The sequence below is a fragment of the Littorina saxatilis genome, linkage group LG12 (genome assembly GCF_037325665.1).
Source record: "Littorina saxatilis isolate snail1 linkage group LG12, US_GU_Lsax_2.0, whole genome shotgun sequence".
Lineage (NCBI taxonomy): Eukaryota > Metazoa > Mollusca > Gastropoda > Littorinimorpha > Littorinidae > Littorina > Littorina saxatilis.
This window is the reverse complement of record NC_090256.1, coordinates 43,868,316-43,888,999: the sequence shown is the minus strand read 5'-3', so window position 1 is coordinate 43,888,999 and position 20,684 is coordinate 43,868,316. Positions and strand designations below refer to the sequence as shown.

The 20,684-nt window shown below is 39.8% G+C and overlaps 1 protein-coding gene across 4 annotated transcripts in view; it reads right to left on the bottom strand.

Moving 5' to 3' along the window:
- LOC138982018 (protein boule-like) overlaps nucleotides 1-20,684 on the bottom strand; it is a 60,195-nt gene that overhangs the window by 9,446 nt on the left and 30,065 nt on the right. For 2 of the 4 annotated variants that reach the window (XM_070355220.1, XM_070355221.1), the window contains exons 7-10: nucleotides 13,173-13,300; nucleotides 12,540-12,617; nucleotides 9,364-9,417; nucleotides 2,992-3,135 (exon numbers count right to left, since the gene is read on the bottom strand). In XM_070355220.1, the coding sequence (XP_070211321.1) occupies nucleotides 2,992-3,135; nucleotides 9,364-9,417; nucleotides 12,540-12,617; nucleotides 13,173-13,300 (404 nt within the window). The remainder of the gene's footprint in view (nucleotides 1-2,991; nucleotides 3,136-9,363; nucleotides 9,418-12,539; nucleotides 12,618-13,172; nucleotides 13,301-20,684) is intronic. The other 2 variants (XM_070355222.1, XM_070355223.1) reach the window with 1 other exon arrangement.

Here is a 20,684-nt window from a genome sequence, read left to right as displayed (position 1 = left end):
CGGGGCACAGGGGCAGCGCCCCGTTGGGGGGTTCAGCGGGGCAACGCCCCCCTGAAGCTGAAGCAAATTTGCCAAAATGAAAGCATATAGTGGCCATTTCCAGCATTCTCACAGTCAGAAACCATACAAGAAGAAAAGAAGCAGAAACAAATAAAGTCCACAAAAATAATACAAATGGGATACTTTACTGTCCCAATCAACCAAGCAAAATCACCGTCAATAATTCAAAAAAAATTCTAGAGCATTCGAAAAATGTCTGACAAGAAACAAGGCATCCCGCGTTTTCTTGAGTTCAGTGGCATTATCAAAGCCACACACAAACACTGCTTCTGATCCGAGTCCTATAATGTATCCATGCGAGGCTTTTTGAAGAAGGAACGAATGTCTCCTGCACTCTGTAAAGCAGCATGTTTCCCCCCTTTCCCAACCATTCCCACCTCCACTTGTTTTTAACACCTTCCTCTAGTTTTTCAAGTTTAGAAGGATCGACATCATCACTGATGTAAGGCATTTTGATCGAGCAAAATGCTCAAGTCTGAAAGAAAGTTTCTGGACACCGACGAAACCAAATCATAATAAGCAAGATGGCGGCAAATCCAAGGGAGCGAACCGAGAAAGCACGCGAACCGGTGTCAAAAGTCGGATCGGAACCGCTGCTTGTTATTTCAACTTAGCAACGAAACGGAAAACCGGAATTTCCGGCTTCAGATTTTTTCAAAAACCGGAAATCCGGCAAAAGCCGGAAGAGTAACACCCATGTATCTACCATTTCCATGCACAGCACCATGAAATTGCAGATCAAATGTATCTGCTGGCAACTGTTAATGTACCACTTTTAACTTGCATTATCTTTTATGTGTGGCAAAATGCAGGATAGCAGAGGCATATGCACCAGCAGAGCAAGAGCCTAAAATTACACCTAAATCAGTATATCAGGAAGCAAAACATCTGCGCCTAATTGAAAGGATATTCTTTTTTTATGTAAAAGCATTGACAGATCTTTGCTGGTTTTACATGAATAGTTAACACTGTCATGTAGGCAATAATGGCTACCATATTGAACTCTAAACATCTACAGATGCATGTGGATAACCCAAACATGCACATCTGGATTGGGACTCGGGGATTGTTCCTGTTAATGAAGCATAGCTTTCAGATTTATCAGCTTTGACCAACCTCCCGTCAAAGTGTTTAAAAAAAGACCAACCACAACAAATAAAACATTAACAAAATAATAAAATGACAACCACAAAAAACAAGTCGCGAAAAGTGAAATTAATACATTTAATCAAACTCACACAATGAAACTGAACGCACCGCAGTTCTTTGTCGTCATGGAAATTTGGCGTAACTTGTTTTAGACAGCTTTTCAGGAGAAGGCCAAATCTGATTATTTTTATTATGAAAGTGTTTATATTTGTACCTGGTATGGACAGAAAGATAAACGTATGTTAAATCATGTATTGTCAACCGTATTTAAGAGAATATTTCTCATGGAGAACGATTTACTTAGTCTACAGCACAATAACATCAAAATCGCCAAGAATCGAGATACACCAAAATTCCACGACGACATCAATTTGTTCACCAAGACAATAAATAGGTTTACAGCTTGAAGTGACAAGCCGGTAAAGTGCTCTACAGGAAAGCATGAGTTTCTTTAATCTTTTTGAGCACGTTTTTAATCCAAACACGACATATAGTTGTGGATTCAGTGAAATGCAAAGCGCGATTTTCCTTATTCTTTTTAAGCTTGTTTTTAAATTCAAACATAACATATATATACAGTTTTTAGATTCAGTGATAGATAATGAATACAATGTAATCATTGTTGAATCTAATTCAAATTTCAATTTAATTACAATTTTGAGAATTTCAATGACGAAACTCGTTAATCAGATTTTAAGCTTCCAAGCTGAAATGCAATGCAATAGTCCGGACCAAGTCAAAGATTGCATAATCAAAATTTCAATGTGATCCTAAAATGAGGCATGTCAAGACATTTATCACAAGGAAAAATGGTCTGGTGACATCTGGACAAGTTTATATGTAAAACTTTCATGAAGATCGTCCAGTAGTTTTCTCCGAATCACTACACACACACCCAGACCCTCCGAATCACTCTACACACACACACACACCACGACCCTCATCTCGATTCTCAGTCCATGTTAAAACATTTCGTCAAAACTTGACTAAATGTAAAAAGCATGAATATTTGTATGTAATTTGGGATGGGGGGATCCACAGTGATATATTGCACTGTAAATCTAGGAGCTGCTGTTCACAACTTTGGAAAATGCAGTGTTTAGCCGGGAACCAGTTATAGTCACCCCCAGGAAGCTGGTCTGATCGGCCATTTTAATTACAGACGCATGCACTGACAATGTATTTTTCGGACTCAAAAATTCATGTATCAAAAGATAGTGGGAAAACAAGTTCAAATACATTGCTGGAATGTACAGACCATAGCATCATTTTTGACATTACGAAGCAAAATGATACGCTGAAAATATAAATTTAAAAAATCTGTCAAAGCAGATCATTTTACGAGTAAAGAATATGTACAATCCTTTCAAGGAAACAATACTGAATTAAAAAAAAAAAAAACACAAAAAAACCAGGGCTGGGACATGTAAAATTAGCTTAACCTAATGGCATCTATCAATGGGTTTCACAATGGATTCTTAACATTTACTGACACGCCACCAAAAAAAAAAAAAAAGCTATCAAAGCAAAAGCAGGGACATTTAAGACATTTCCATGTGCCAAAGCAGCACTATGGTAAAACAAGACACCCAGGACAAGCAACAGGTAAAATTTTCACGCAAGTGTCAACAAAAAGAGAAAAAGCATCTTTTCATCATTATATATAACAAAAAGTATATCACCTAAGCATATAGTTATGAAGATACTGACTTGGCACTGGCAGACTTCTTGAGCAGCTGACAAATTGTTTACAAGTCATATTGCATAATGACTTGGGATTACCTCAACTTGGGAACCGTCCACGAAAGTCGGGTCTAGCTCCGCCGTTTGGTATGCTTGAGGTGGTTGTGCATACATCAAATCTGGACTATGCATTGCAGCCCAAACATATCCAGGATTGCTTGCGAGTGCTTGTTGGCTAGGGCTCTATAAAGAAAAAAAGAAGAAAATGTACTAATAACTTGCTACTTTTTACCTGATGGGAGTAATAAAACCATCTATCAACCCAAGAGCATTTTGAAGTAAACGCACAATAGTTAATATAGCATGACTTCCCTTCTTTGTCTCTGTTATTCTAGTGAGAAAATATCCAGCGATATTTCTCCGTAGGCCAAAAGTTCGGCCATGACCTAGGCAAAATAACTTGCGCAGCCGCAGAAACAAAAAAAAGGAAATCTTTTATGAAATGATTGGGAGCCACGCAAATTTGACCTCGATTCTGACCATGAACCCACTGTTGATAATCTGGAAGGTCGTACCAGAAATACAGATCTCTGGCCGATTCATAGATTCAACCTACAAACTGCGACCTTATCTGTGATCAGATGGCCAAGCAATGCGTGAAGTCTTTTATTCTAAAGCCTTATGGCTCGTTTCGACAAGCATTAAACAGATAAAACTAACCACATGCAGTTTATTTCTTCAGAAAATTGCAAACGCATCAATTATATACAGCCTCCTGTTGGGTTCAGCGTTTTATACAGAAATGTCTTCCACACGATAGATTCGCTGATTTGTCTTACAAAGCCGTCAACACAACGATTGCAGAAGCAAACTCTGTACCTACACGACCGAGACTGATTATTTCACAGCTGCAATGCGAACAGAGAACAAAGACGTTTTGGGTACTCACGTAAAGTCTTCCCTGACAAACTAGGAACAGACGGAAAAGTCCGAACAAAAGTAAATGACGTCAAAGTCTCTTTGGTTTTGCGTGTAACTTTGTCATGACGCCTTTTTGTGACAGTATGTGCGACAATTTGTTCGCTTCCGGTGTCATTTTAGACTGAAAAGCAACTCAAAAGAAGTAGCTGAGCCTGTGTCTTGAAACAGCTGAAACACTCGTTTGGGTTGCCGTTTCAATGTTAACCAAAAAGTTTTAAAAAACAAAACAATGTTCAGTTGGAAAATGACAGCGGATTGAGCATTTATTCCGGTTGATGAAGGTACGATTGAAGCTTCTATTCACTCCGTCAACCAACAAGACTAAATTTGTAGCAGACGACAAACAAAGTATAAATTATCTGTACGTTGTGAAGACATTTCAAAACAAAATTTAGCTTTGATGCGTCACGGGATATATATGTTTTCATCCATGTAATTGGTATTTTGTCTCGGCAGGGTTGAATGAATTCATGATGTCTTTTCCGGAACTGGCCTTGCCAAGACTGAAACAAAATATAGTTCTACAACTTCTAGGCTTGCGTTGATTATTCTACCCATGGTGAATTTCCCATGCTTTGTTACCACATCCCATGACAAATTCTCCTTACTTTGGTCATGCCATATATACTTTACAGCTCAGACTCATCCATGGTATAGCGTTATATTTTGTCTCGACGGGGTGAAAGAATATAATGACGTCACTTGAGGCTCTCACGCGATACCATGGATGGACGGAGCCGTAACTTATACATACTAAACTTAAGTGTATTCTGATCAGGCATGGGAATTAAAAATTGTAAAAAAGGCTGAAAATTTGAAAAAAGTAATAACAAAGTCGACGGCGTGCGAAGCACCTAGCCTTACTAGGGGGGTCCGGGGGCATGCTCCCCCGGAATTTTGTTCTCTTCAAAAAAAAAAACCAAATGGTGCAATTTGGTGTCATCTTAGCTCCAAGTTTGCCATTTAATTCAGTTTTTAGAACCATTTTTGCCTCCCCCATTTTTTTTCTTCGGCGGAACAAAAAAACCAATTCGGCGTAAATTTGCCTTTCGGCGGACAATTCCCATGCCTGTCTGATGCTCACATTTCCACCAAAATACCCCACCGTTTTTGTTTCGCACCAAGAATACAATCATAATTATAATGCTCACATACATTTTTCGGTGACAATGTTAGGAAAAGGGCCAGTATGCAAAATTGTGACAACAGACTATCAGTTTTTAAATCAATTAAGGTGGAGATAAACTAAGCTGTGATGTACCGCAGTCTCAGTTTTCAATTGCTTAGTGCGTCCGTTTTTTGACCGGTACTCTTGATTTTGGTAGTGTACCCATGACTCTGCACTTTCCTTTGACATTAGGCTCACTGTGTATAACTGGATCAACCAAGTAATAGTCGCTAATGAATGAAGTTATTAGTTTTGTTCCAATTAAGGTACATGCTACGACTAATTGGGACCTGGCAGTGAGGACTAAATGACCGCAACAGTTGGTCTACATCCTTAGGAACCGATGAAGTATGTTTGGTTTTAATTATCTACCAGACGTAGACATCAGCTAAATATCAATTATGGCCACCATCAACATTTCACATTTTCTAAAATATCTGGCAGATAATCAAAACCAAACATAGATACTCAGGTACATCAGGATGTAGACCAACTGTTCAGGCGATGTCCTCCTCACGGGTCAGGTTTGATAGTTTACACAGGAAGGGCCGTACATTCCCCAGGAAGCCTTCATGTATGGATGACAAATACAGAGCACAGAAAAGCCTGTGTTGAGCCCAATAGCTTACACAGCATAGCTGCCAACTTTCTGACAATGAAATTCCTGAGCTGAAGATTTTTTGTAAATGAAGGTGCCAAAATTGCTTTTTTTCTGGTATATTATGATCAAAATTGACATTCATTTTAACAAATGAAATAACACAGTCATGTTATAACTAATAATTCCATGACTAATAATTTCACAGCAGTAGCAGTTGACTGCTTCACATTGCCGCAATGCTTGGCGGAGGCAGCATGGCCCAGCTCGATGTCCTTTTTCCCACCATGTCCGATGTTGATGTCACATCGACAAGGTTTACAGAATGCGTAGTGTTCCCCCTTATCTGACTTGTCGATAAAGTCATAGTTTGCCTTGTCCTGTGGTAAAATCCCCACAAGCCTTTGGTTTTTTGTCTTTTGGTGTTATTTTTGGCGGCATGTTGGGAAGGCAAAACCGGAAAGATCGAGGCACAACTTATTTTCCGCACATGCGCACACCAACGTGGCTGGTCTCGGTTAACCAGAGCGTCTTTTCACCAGTTTGTTCCCCCAAAAAGAGGCTGCTTACAAAGTATTTTCGAAATTTTGATTTTCGGGAAAATCGAACACATTTCGGGATTTCGTGACGGATTTAAAAAATCGGGAGATTCCCGAAAAATTCGGGACGGTTGGCAGCTATGACACAGGAAGGGCCGTACATTACCCAGGATGCCTTCATGTATGGATGACAAATACAGAGCACAGAAAAGCCTGTGTTGAGCCCAATAGTTTACACAGGAAGGGCCGTATATTTCCTAGGAAGCCTTCATGTATGGATGACAAATACAGAGCACACAATAGCCCGTGTTGCAGGGCCTAGCATTGGAAAAAGTGAGTTCAGCTTACAAAGGCGGGGGAGACCCCCGTGGGGTCGGGGGGGCGGAGATTTTTTACCTAAAATGACCCCCCCTCCCAAAGAAGATTGAGCAACTAAATTATGCCTTCCCCAACAAGCAAAACACAGACAGAAAACAAGAAAACTGACAATCTTGTGTTATTTGGCCTAAAAGTGCCATTCCCACTTCCAGGAATACCTGGATTCTTTGTCACTGAATGGCTGACCACGTTCAACAATGTCGCTTCGAGACATTTCAAGTCCAGAGCCACAAAACACCGGCACAAAGCATGCTCGCGCGATGCCAGAGGAAGTGCGTGCTCAAGCAAACTGTCAAACCGATTGAGAATTGAACCAAACGGCGCACAAAACGAAAGCTGGGACTGTTTGGGTTTACTGTTTGGGAATAACAGGTTTTTGCATTTCGGCGTACACCAAATTGAGTTACGCGTACTGGAGATATTATTTCGGCGTAAAGTACGCCGAACGGCTTACAATGCTAGGCCCTGCGTGTTGAGATGGTGAGCCCAATTGTTTCGACAGGAAGGGCTGTGCATTTAAGAGGATGCTTCCAAGCATGGATGACAAATGCATAACACAGAAAAGGCACGAGTTCCATATTTACAAAACTGGTTAAGAGGCCAGGTAGAAGGAACACATGTCATTAATTTTAACAAGACATCATGAAGACCTAATTAACGCCAGCTCACAGTGATAAAACAAACTCAAATTGAATTAGGTATACTTTCGGGGAACATATTTTGTTCTCACTCATGTCAAAATGCGTATAGCTGGCAAAATATCTCTGAATAAACATGTGTTAGGCAAAACGCAAACGGGCAATAGATTTGTGCAAGATTTAAAGTTATTGCTTTTAAAACATTCAAAATACATGCAAAAACAGCCTGTTTTTGGCTGCTCATGCGATCAGAAATGGCATAAAGCAAGAAATATGTAAGATAGCCATACCAAATAACCTGTTCCGAGTAGATAATAAATAAATTTCTCCCCGTATGTAAAATTTGCTGCCAAGTCTAAATTTTCAGCATTTTCTTCAATTAGCATCTTATGTTTCTGGCGGATCGATATTGGGGGTAGATTTAATCTAGCATTGGTCTTTTAAGCTAACCGCCGCCGATAAGAATAAGTGCGTGTGACTCGCAGTCGTTTGACACAATTATGTGCTATTGCAGATACAGCAAGTCATATTGAAATCACAAACCGACAATGAACTTGTGAGAAAAACAAGAAGGGCAAAGCCCATACGACTCACATGCTTGACCTTGACATGACCTTGAGCTAACCCTAGCAATGACATCATACACTAAGAACTGCTTTACACATTTTTCCTTCCAAAATACATGACCTTCAGGGTCAAGGTCAAATAACTAAACCTAGCAATGACATCATACACTAAGAACTGCTTTACACATTTTTCCTACTAAAATACATGTGACCTTGACCCAAGGTCAAGCAAAACAAAGCTGTTAATTTAAGACATAGGAAGTACAATGGTGCTTATTGGCTCTTTCTACCATGAGATATGGTCACTTTTAGTGGTTCACTACCTTATTTTGGTCACATTTCATAAGGGTCAAAGTGACCTTGACCTTGATCATATGTGACCAAATGTGTCTCATGATGAAAGCATAACATGTGCCCCACATAATTTTTAAGTTTGAAACAGTTATCTTCCATAGTTCAGGGTCAAGGTCACTTCAAAATATGTATACAATCCAACTTTGAAGAGCTCCTGTGACCTTGACCTTGAAGCAAGGTAAACCAAACTGGTATCAAAAGATGGGGCTTACTTTGCCCTATATATCATATATAGGTGAGGTATTCAATCTCAAAAACTTCAGAGAAAATGGGAACAAGAAGGGCAAAGCCCATACGACTCACATACTTGACCTTCTGCTTTACACATTTTTCCTACCAAAATACATGTGACCTTGACCCAAGGTCAAGGTCATCCAAGGTCATGCAACACAAAGCTGTTAATTCAAGACATAGGAAGTACAATGGTGCTTATTGGCTCTTTCTACCACGAGATATGGTCACTTTTAGTGGTTCACTACCTTATTTTGGTCACATTTCATAAGGGTCAAAGTGACCTTGACCAAATGTGTCTCATGATGAAAGCATAACATGTGCCCCACATAATTTTTAAGTTTGAAACAGTTATCTTCCATAGTTCAGGGTCAAGGTCACTTCAAAATATGTATACAATCCAACTTTGAAGAGCTCCTGTGACCTTGACGCAAGGTAAACCAAACTGGTATCAAAAGATGGGGCTTACTTTGCCCTATATATCATATATAGGTGAGGTATTAAATCTCAAACTTCAGAGAAAATGGGAAAAATGTGAAAAATAGCTGTTTTTCAGACAACATTTATGGCCCCTGCGACCTTGACGCAAGGTCAAGATGCTATGTATGTTTTTTGGGGCCTTATCATACACCATCTTGCCAAATTTGGTACTGATAGACTGAATAGTGTCCAAGAAATATTCAACGTTAAAGTTTTCCGGACGGACGGACGACTCGGGTGAGTACATAGACTCACTTTTGCTTCGCATGTGAGTCAAAAATGTGAAAAATAGCTGTTTTTTAGACAACATTTATGGCCCCTGCGACCTTGACCTTGAAGCAAGGTCAAGATGCTATGTATGTTTTTTGGGGCCTTGTCATCATACACCATCTTGCCAAATTTGGTACTGATAGACTGAATAGTGTCCAAGAAATATCCAACGTTAAAGTTTTCCGGACGGACGACTCGGGTGAGTACATACTCACTTTTGCTTCGCATGCGAGTCAAAAAAACGTGGCTGTGAAAACATGAAAGTTACCTGTGGACCCCATCGCCACTGTGCTGGCTGAGCTCCCCATTGCTGTGGCGTTGTCTGAAACAGATTTCCTAAATGCAATGCTTATGTAAAGATCAAAGCTATACTAAACTACAGCAGAAGGATATGGACCAATCAGAAACAAGAGACAGAGCTAGAGGCATCTTGTAAATCTGCAAGGAAAGCAACAGCTATTCATCATTCACCGTTACATGCTGATCAAACTGCCGTCAGTCAATGAACCATTTGACCAAACAAGGTTCAGAAACAATGATGCATGAGGCAAAATAATCCATTTATCCCCCATGGCATGGAATTTTAGCAACTCCTTTGATGTTAGAATTGAAAATCGTAGCTAAGACACTACATCGTAGCTAAGACACTACTACATTCCAGAACCCAGTAAAAATGCATGGGTGGGACTGAAAAATGTCATGAATCCTGAAGAATTTTAAGGGGGGGTCTGGGGGCCCCCAGACGCTGTATGATGGATTTGTATAATTAACAACCAAAAAACCGTCACCATAGTCTGGGGACTCGTGGCAAAAATACACCACAATACTGCAAATCATTGAACAAATTGTAGTTTTCTCAGCAATTGCACATAAAAGTACAAAGAATTGATTAAGAGGATGACGGGCGCAGTGGCGTGGTGGTAAGACGTCGGCCTCCTAATCGGGAGGTCGTGAGTTCGAATCCCAGTCGCTGCCGCCTGGTGGGCTAAGAGTGGAGATTTTTCCGATCTCCCAGGTCAACTTATGTACAGACCTGCTAGTGTCTTAACCCCCTTCGTGTGTACACGCAAGCACAAGACCAAGTGCGCACGGAAAAGATCCTGTAATCCATGTCAGAGTTCGGTGGGTTATAGAAACACGAAAATACCCAGCATGCCTCCCCCGAAATCGGCGTATGGCTGCCTGAATGGCGGGGTAAAAACGGTCATACACGTAAAAATCCACTCGTGCTGAAAACATGAGTGAACGTGGGAGTCTAAGCCCATGAACGAAGAAGAAGAAGAAGAAGATTAAGAGGATGACACAAGTCATCCAGCAAGTATGAAAGGGTGAAAAAATTAATTAAATAAAAATCGTTTCGAAGGTAAACAACGCAGCGCGGGAGATAACTCCAACACGAGTTATCCGCGACCTTGGGAATATTAGCCAATCAGATTTTAGACGTATCGCTTTGCGCGGAATACCTGTTGTCTGCTTGAAGAGCAACAGGATGGCGTTTGAGTTTGCAGAATGAAGGTACCTGCTATATATTTTGCACCCACGACCTTGGAGTAAACGGTAAGATGCTTAACATGTATACATGTTTTTAAGGGGGGGGGGGGGGGCGAAAGTGATTGCAATGAATGCCAGATCTGTATCCGTGTCAATACGTTGAACAAGAAGGGCAAAGCCCATACGACTCACAGGGTCAAGGTCAAATAACTAAACCTAGCAATGACATCATACACTAAGAACTGCTTTACACATTTTTCCTGCCAAAATACATGTGACCTTGACCATCCAAGGTCATGCAACACAAAGCTGTTAATTCAAGACATAGGAAGTACAATGGTGCTTATTGGCTCTTTCTACCATGAGATATGGTCACTTTTAGTGGTTCACTACCTTATTTTGGTCACATTTCATAAGGGTCAAAGTGACCTTGACCTTGATCATGTGACCAAATGTGTCTCATGATGAAAGCATAACATGTGCCCCACATAATTTTTAAGTTTGAAACAGTTATCTTCCATAGTTCAGGGTCAAGGTCACTTCAAAATATGTATACAATCCAACTTTGAAGAGCTCCTGTGACCTTGACCTTGAAGCAAGGTAAACCAAACTGGTATCAAAAGATGGGGCTTACTTTGCCCTATATATCATATATAGGCAGTACATAGACTCACTTTTGCTTCGCATGTGAGTCAAAAACCTCACTGTTCAAGGATGGCCCAACACTCCTCGTACTCTTCCGATTACTCAGGCGAGTCAAAAAAGGACCAAAAGACATATCTGTGAGCGCCTGTGAATACTGTCTATACTTTTATGAACTTGCAGACGGAGATTTAATTATACTCGGCATAAAATGTTTGGATGAAAGGACACGAGAATGAATGTTTTAGTTGGAGTTTGAAAATGGGTACAATAATTTGTTTGCCGAGTTTATATTGTTTAGACCCTTTCACTGCTTTTTATGGAAAGGAATAGGATACTATATACATTTAAAATTGTGACAACTTTTAAATTCGATATTTAATCTTAAACAATAGCTCAGATATTTTAAGCCAATAGTGAATACACATGTGATTGTTATAGATTCTGTTAAGTCATATGATATACACATCACAAACAAACTTCTCTGTTGAGATCAAGTGTTCTATACACAGTCAATGTCTAACGAGGAGCAAGAGATAACATTTTTTAACAAGAAGGGCAAAGCCCATACGACTCACATGCTTTACACATTTTTCCTACCAAAATACATGTGACCTTGACCCAAGGTCAAGGTCATCCAAGGTCATGCAACACAAAGCTGTTAATTCAAGACATAGGAAGTACAATGGTGCTTATTGGCTCTTTCTACCATGAGATATGGTCGCTTTTAGTGGTTCACTACCTTATTTTAGTCACATTTCATAAGGGTCAAAGTGACCTTGACCTTGATCATGTGACCAAATGTGTCTCATGATGAAAGCATAACATGTGCCCCACATAATTTTTAAGTTTGAAACAGTTATCTTCCATAGTTCAGGGTCAAGGTCACTTCAAAATATGTATACAATCCAACTTTGAAGAGCTCCTGTGACCTTGACCTTGAAGCAAGGTAAACCAAACTGGTATCAAAAGATGGGGTTTACTTTGCCCTATATATCATATATAGGTGAGGTATTGAATCTCAAAAACTTCAGAGAAAATGTGAAAAATAGCTGTTTTTTAGGCAACATTTATGGCCCCTGCGACCTTGACCTTGAAGCAAGGTCAAGATGCTATGTATGTTTTTTGGGGCCTTGTCATCATACACCATCTTGCCAAATTTGGTACTGATAGACTGAATAGTGTCCAAGAAATATCCAACAGTTTTCCGGACGTCCGTCACGGACGACTCGGGTGAGTACATACTCACTTTTGCTTCGCATGTGAGTCAAAAAGCACCCACAGATAGCTGGGTGAGAAACATGTACTTACTTGCTGGTAAGGAGAATACTGCGGTGCCATATAAACTGTCTGTGCTTGTGGCATCATGACCGTGGCTGTGTACGCAGGCTGACAGACAGAAATATTTTGCTGGTGAAAGTACTGTACCTGGGTTTGGTGAGGGCACTGCCAAAGACAACCCTGAACATGCCCAATTAATCGTGGCATTTTAGCCCCATTCACCATGTTCAATTGTCTAAATATCGTAACTTGGCAGCAAACGAAGACGCAGATTGACAAGACAGAAATATTATAATAATAATAAGAACAACATTTATATAGCGCTAAATCAAAAACTTTCGTTAAAAAGGCTTGCTGGCGATAGTATTGTGATTTGGGTGATGCAATTCCCTGGCTACACACACACGTACGTCTAATCAACCAGTTCTCTCCCCATTACTTAAGGAGAAATTTGGTGGGAACATTTCTTATGCACTTTTTCCTTTCTGCAGAAAGTTTCCCCTGCAGAAATTGAATTCTGTTTTAATGAGCAAAGGATATTCCATGGTATTAAATTCACTACATGTATTAAAAACTCTGGGACGACTTGAAAAACACCAATTGTCTTCCAAATATTACTTTGTACCAGAATAAGAATAACCCTAACATTCTCTATCCACATACATGATCACTTGCCTGGGGTTGAGGTATTTGGTAACTTCCTTCCGGTGACTGAAAAATGGCCATTCCATTTTGGTATGTGTAAGGCACACCATTTGAAAAGAGAACTGTTCCTGGAGGGATGCTTGAATCTGTTGAAGGAAATATTTGATTACAATTATAACACCATGCAAAGAAAATGCCATCAAGACTGAACTCTTAAAAGATTCAAACGTTGTGGCGTCACATTATAATGGAACACTGTCACTGCAATACAATTCATCTTCGAATAAACATTGTACCCTGCAGCTGTTCATTTGGCCATTGTGAAGGTCAACAACCTCTTTATCATTAAAGCTTGAACAGTAACAATTGACTAGTGTACCATGATGGCTGCTTTGGCTCAAGTGCAATCACCCTCTTTCATTTCCAAGAAGAAAATAAACAATTATAGCAATATTAAACAAATTGAAGCAGGTATCTTTCTCTCCTTAAAAAAATAAAAAAAAATAAATCACTTCATGAGATCACCATACTTTTTGGACTATATGGCGCAAATTTTTTCCTAAACTTTGACCCGTGCGCCCTATTGATAGGTAATGCCTTGTGTGAGGCTAATTTCTCAATGGTGTTATCGGTGTGATAAACCCGACTTGGGTAGATCCATCGAACCAAGTCCAATGCTTTGGTAATCTGTGAGAGATTGTCAATTTTTCATTCTGGAACCTAAACATATGACCCCTCTGGAACATTGAAGTTCAAAATTAAACAGGCTTGTGTTACATCTGGAAGTAAGCAACCACCCTAGAACTAGAAGTGTGTCAGGTTCCACAGCTTGAGCTTTCAAATCATTGAAAAATTGACAATTTTGTGTATACCTAAACATGACCCTGTTGTGAACTTGCAACTCCACGGTCATGCCTGGAGAATAAAATCCTAGAGGTTTGCCAAGTTTCAGTCTAAAACTTAAGGTTCCAAGCTGGCTCACAGGAGGAAAACATGCACCAAAATAAAAAATATCAACGGAATGACTTCATGTATTTGTTTGAGACAGATTGCCTGAAATGACCACATACAGAAACGAACGATTACTACAAGTTAGTATCCCCCTTCATTGGCTCTGTCGATGCCCGTTTTTTTTAAACCCTTGCTTCCCTTTATGTAATAAACCGACCATAGGGCGTTCGAGTCCCAAACCAAATCCTTTCTATGTCATCAAAAATATTTAATTTAATTTAATTCTGGGTAGGGAAATCCTTTTGAGAAAAGACGTCAGAGCCTTTCAGCGATTGGCAAGTGCATTTCAGAGCCTGACTACAACATAATGTCGGTCACACTTGACATGATAAACACTACTTAAAAATGCTTTCCATACGAAGTAAATGGGCGCAATAGGGTCAAGGTCAGAAGTATCAACTTAACTAACCTCAAGTTAACTTCTTTCAACAGAAACTGGAGTCTGTACAGGCATGCGTTTGAATGATATATTTTTTTTTTTTTGTAAAATTATTTGTGTAGGTAAACTGCAAAGCCTGGTCACCGCTCGCTATCCTCTTCTTTCCCTGATCCCTATTCTCTTCTGTCACTCCTCCTTTCTCTCTCTTTTCTCTTTATCTTTTTTGTATTGTCTGTTTCTATGCGCGTGTGTAAATGATATGGTTGAGACGGTTTCAATTGGACATTTGCTATTTTCGTTACCCTATGTGAAAAAAAATAAAAAAATAAAAATAAAAAAAAATAATAAAAAAACCTCAAGTTAGATCGACAGAATGTCCAGTACACAAATATCAAAGGTAAAATTCATAAACCGAGTAATCAACACATGCCCGAGAACTCGCGTGTAACGTTCGAAGTTGAACATTCCATTTTCATCCCAGAAAATTGTGTGCTAGATTGGCTTAGTGGTAGTGTGGTCGCCCACAAACCCTGCGGTCGCGAGTTCGTTACGCATATTTACTTACTGCCCGCTACTTAACTCAGTCTACACACGAACACATATCCAGACACTGAGAAGTATTGAAACTTGATCCACCAAGAGAAACTAGACTCCCTCTTACAATGAAATGTAAAGCCAGAAATAGCAGCTGAAATCAACTAACGGGAGGACTACAAAATCGACGTCATGCAAGGATCTCCTGTCAGACCTGATGTCACAATCACGGTCGGAGATATTTCAGACATGCCAAATGATCAGCTCTGCTACAATCTTTTCTGCACTCAGCATGTTGTCGGGACTTTCCTGGATTTTACTTTTGAAAGTGAAGTGTATGGGTTCTTTTCTAACCACCGTTATGTTTTTTTAAATTTCATTCTGATGAAAATGTTTTACAACTGCATCAATGCTAAGGCATTCAAGATATATGAGCAATTTTTCATATATATTTGATCAGCCTGAGCCACTTTCCCATCTTCACTTGAAACTTCATCTGCTCTGTGGGGAGTTTGGTCAACCTGCCACTCAAAAGTCTGTGCTACTTTGCATATATTCAACTGCCCTACAATACACAGGCATGGGAATTAAAAATTGTAAAAAAGGCTGAAAATTTGTAAGTAATAAAGTCGACAGCGCGAAGCACCTAGCCTTACTAGGGGGGGGTCTGGGGGCATGTCCCCCCAGAATTTTGTTCTCTCCAAAAAAAAACAAATGGTGCAATTTGGTGTCATCTTAGCTCCAAGTTTGCCATTTAATTCAGTTTTTAGAACCATTTTTGCCTCCCCCATTTTTTTTTTGGCGGAAACTTCTGCTTTTTCTGCGGAACAAAAACCCAATTCGGCGGAAATTTGACTTTCGGCGGACAATTCCCATGCCTGAATACACTTATTGTCTGAATAATTCCCAACATTTGGAGTATTTAAAACAATGTTGAAATTAAAGATTAGCGTGGTTTTTTTTACACCGTTCTCGTGGTTTTTCACAAAGTACCATAAAACAACCAATAACGCAACAAACAGGGAAATCACAAAGTGGCCATTTAGTTAAGTTAAAAATTCAAATGGGGAAGCACAAATACTTCTGAACATATGTAGATCAAATCATGCAACCAACAGTTACAGGTAGGCTGAGGTTTGCAAAGCATGCAGGTAAAAAGGGAAGGTAAAAATTTGTTACAAAATATGAACATAAAAAGGGAGTGAAAATTTGAACAATACTAAAACAGTTTGCTCCAGCACGTCAAAATGAATGGAAAAAAATGGATCACCACTAAAAGGTGGGGACAAAAATCATCAAATGAAAGAAAAAGTAGACAGATAAAGTGCCAAGGCCTCCCTAACTTCGGATCACGACTTTTTATGCATATTTTGAGAAACACCTTCAGTTCCCTATCTCTGCATGTTTAGCTACATATCAAACCAAATTTACAACACACACAAAAAAGAACAAATTTCTGAAAGGACACTGAACTGCATGCAGCTTTGCTCCTCTTGAACAAAACAGACTGCACAATTCACAGCTCGAGTGGCTTTTCCTTGCGACAAAAAAGCAAATGCTTATACAATTCACCTTTTGTGGTATATTTTTAAGGAACCAAATATAATATATTTGCTGGTCTAGCTTCATAAAATAATGTTCAAGAGAAAGTTGACAACCTACTCATTGACCTCAACTTGGTCCTAATGGCCAGACCTGTAATATTTAATACACTGGTGATCCAATCCTTAGAATATTCCACAGAAACAAACTTGCCCTACCCCTAACCCCCTTTTCCACCACATAGCATATTACTCTTGACAGCCTCATAATTTTGAAGAAAAAAAAAGGTTGAAAAAAATGCACAAGAATCATAGCAACACCTTTTTTTTTCTGACCCTTGCAGCAGATTCGACTTCGACACTGGGCTGGTAAAAAAAAAAAATGACACTGGACACTCGAGTGAACTCATTTCTGACACTACCATGAGTCATCACACGTCATCACTAAAATTCTATACACTAAGCTGCGACCTCAAATCAAACAATGACATCATAGCTTAATTAGGTCAAGGACTTATTTTTCTGATAGCTCAGCGGATATTTTTAGTGGTGATAGATACTAACCCAGGGTCCCCACTGGTTTTTAGAAACAAAATTCCATGACTTTTCCATGAGCCTCAATAACATTTTCCATGACTAGATCCACAGGTCGCCATTTCCGAACACGCAAACTTTTTACGTCTTGTCACTGCCAGTTTTGACACTGGCTTGCTTTGCACTGAATTTGAGTCAGTTTCTACGCAGTGTCTCTTCGACAAGCAAGTCAAGCATTTGCTACGCAGTCAGATTATCGGTAATGTTTGCTGATCCTGTCATTTCACTAAACTGGACCAGCCACTGTTTGTATCCATCTGCACTTTCGTAAATTCCGTTTCGTAACCGTCACTGTGACTTGACGAACTGTCATTTTTTTCACCGCAATACACAGTTCATTGCGAAGATCTTCCTCGGTAATTCGTTCCAATTCCGCATACTTTTTGTTGTCAAGAAACAACTCGAAAGAAAGTTTCAAACTCATCATCCTCCATCTTGCTTGTCGAAGCGCTAAAGTACTTTATCGATGCAAAAACAAAAGCAGAAAACTTCGACGAAACCGACTCAAATGCAGCGCAGACGACACGACAAGATAACGAAAGGAAGTGAGCCTCGCTTTGGGTCAAGTGCCGTTAAAAATACCGTTATTCTCGTATGCAAATACGAACGAGAAGTTGGTCATACGAACAAGCCTTGTGTTGGCGACGCAAATCGCTGCTGGCTGGGCAACGAAAATCGCCGCTGGCGTGCTAAAGGTTAATTTTTTTATATTTTTTTTTATACTTTTGTTAAATTCCATGACTTTCCATGACTTGAATTGAAATTCCATGACTTTCCAGGCCTGGAAAATTAAAAATCAAATTCCATGACTTTCCAGGTTTTCCATGACCTGTACGAACCCTGTTAACCATTTTCATGCTGTAACCTTGAAATTTGAAACAAGCCACATTTGTGTCATGTCTGATCGAAACCTACAAGTGTGTGCAATTTGGAGGCTCCAGCTTCAAAACCATCGAAGAAAACCTCAACATGTTAAATTTTTATTAATCGAACATGACCCTAAAATTTGACCAGACTGGGGTCACGTTTCTTTCTTTCTTTCTTTATTTGGTGTTTAACGTCGTTTTCAACCATGAAGGTTATATCGCGACGGGGAAAGGGGGGGAGATGGGATAGAGCCACTTGTTAATTGTTTCTTGTTCACAAAAGCACTAATCAAAAAATTGCTCCAGAGGCTTGCAACGTAGTACACTGGGGTCATGTTAGGCACACACAAAAAAAAGTCTTTACGGTAACATAGGCACAAAAAAAATAGGGTCGGTAGGTCGGGATTTTTTTTCTTTCCAAAAAAATATATTTTGAAGTTATTTTGCCCCCCAAAAAAAACCAAAGACCCTTTTTTTTCCCCAAATGCCAAAAAAAAGTTTAGGGTCGGCCGGGATATCGTAAACTGATTTTTATTTTTTTTTGGGCCTTAGGAGTTTATCAAACCCTAGAATTATGCAAAATTTCAAAGCTCCAGCTTCAAAAACATCTGAGAAAACCTGAATGTCAATACGTTTTGTTCACGGATGGATGGAAGGCCAGCTTGACGGCCGCCCATACAGACTTACACGGCTCATTACAAAGAAGACTCACCGATAATAAGTCACTTTTTTTTCTTTCAGCCCAGATAAAATTTTATCTTTCACTGCAAAAGAGTGTTTTTTCAGCAAACCAAAACAGTGACAAAAATATGCGTGTGGAAAATGTAATGGTAGAGTTCACTTTTTCGTCTCAATGCAAAATGTTACATGGCTGACCGACAGACTGATAATTGATTTTGATGTCCTCTTGACCAATTGACCTATCTTGGGACAGGTAGAGGTAGTATGCTATGGTTTACATGGCTGCCAAGATGATTGTTGCTATAGATTGAATGAACTGGCAATGTTCTTTCTTTATTTGGTGTTTAACGTCGTTTTCAACCGTTCAAGGTTATATCGCGACGGGGAAAGGGGGGAGATGGGATAGAGCCACTTGTTAATTGTTTCTTGTTCACAAAAGCACTAATAAAAAAATTGCTCCAGGGGCTTGCAACATAGTACAACACTGGCAATGGAGATGGTAGTCGTTTGCTGTGCAGTGCAGGCACACACCGGACATTTAAAGTTTTCTTGAAAGGGAAGAGCGACCATTTCCCAAGATTGATTCAGAACTGTGCAAGCAGCCGATGTTACAATTCTATTGTAAAGGCCAGTACCATAGTTCTCATCCCTTTATCTTTTATGCAAGGCTTATAATAAAACAGTCCGTTTCAGGTTTCCCTGACAACCCATACTTTTTCCTCCTGACCCTAAAACTATTGATGACCCTTCAAATAATTTTTGTTTTGTTTTTTGTCTAAAGACGGAACTTGGCAAGTTTTACAATTAAAAGCCACATGAGCCCAGGATAAAAACAAAGGAAACCTTTGACACACACAAAAACTGGCCATCATTTTATCTGGCTCTACAGTGACCTTGAAACAAGCCACACTTCCTGCCTGCTTAGCCATTGTATACTACCATCGCTACTACAGTAAAACAGTGGCTGTAAAGACCTTACAAGGGACTAAGCAAAAGTGGTTGTTATATACAGGTGGTCTTTATGGAAAGGGTTGCCATTTGGCAAAACTACTACTGCCCGGAAACACTGGCAGCATTATGTGACACACACATGCAAATCTCCCACTGCACAGAAAACCTTGTATGTATCGTCGTGTGTCACACTTTGCACACACTAACACCAACAGGTGGTGGACAGTGCAGTTTTCCTTTTGTTGAAGCGAATCATAAGTGTTGGTTGCAAACAATAAAACAAGTTTGCTTCATCGCGTCGTCTACTGTTCACGGTCCCTTAATTATCGCAATCAATGAAATGCCGCTAGTATCTTGTCACAGGCTAGCGATTGCCCCCTAGTATCTTGTCACAGGCTAGGGATTGCGGTCCAGATGGGGGCGTATCTGTCACTGAAGAGAAAAGTGTTTGCAAGCTGTGAAGAAGAGTGACTTAACCATATAACAAGATCACAGGTCAGACAATAAAATTGCCTTGGCCCATCTTGGCCTCATGTTCACCTGCAGGTGTCAGTGACTCTGAAAGAGATTGGTTATGCATATGCCTGTGTGTCAAATAAGTGACATCACCAGAAAAGGGGGTTACGGTGGGTCTACCCTGTAATCAGAAGTCAGGGTTTGAGTATGGAATAGAGTATGTCTACCCTGTAATCAGAAGTCAGGGTTTGAGTATGGAATAGAGTATTTTTTCCCGCCAACAAACAAACAAGAAGGGCAAAGCCCATACGACTCACATGCTTGACCTTGACCTTTACATAACTAAACCTAGCAATGACATCATACACTAAGAACTGCTTTACACATTTTTCCTACCAAAATACATGTGACCTTGACTCAAGGTCATCCAAGATCATGCAACACAAAGCTGTTAATTCAAGACATAGGAAGTACAATGGTGCTTATTGGCTCTTTCTACCATGAGATATGGTCACTT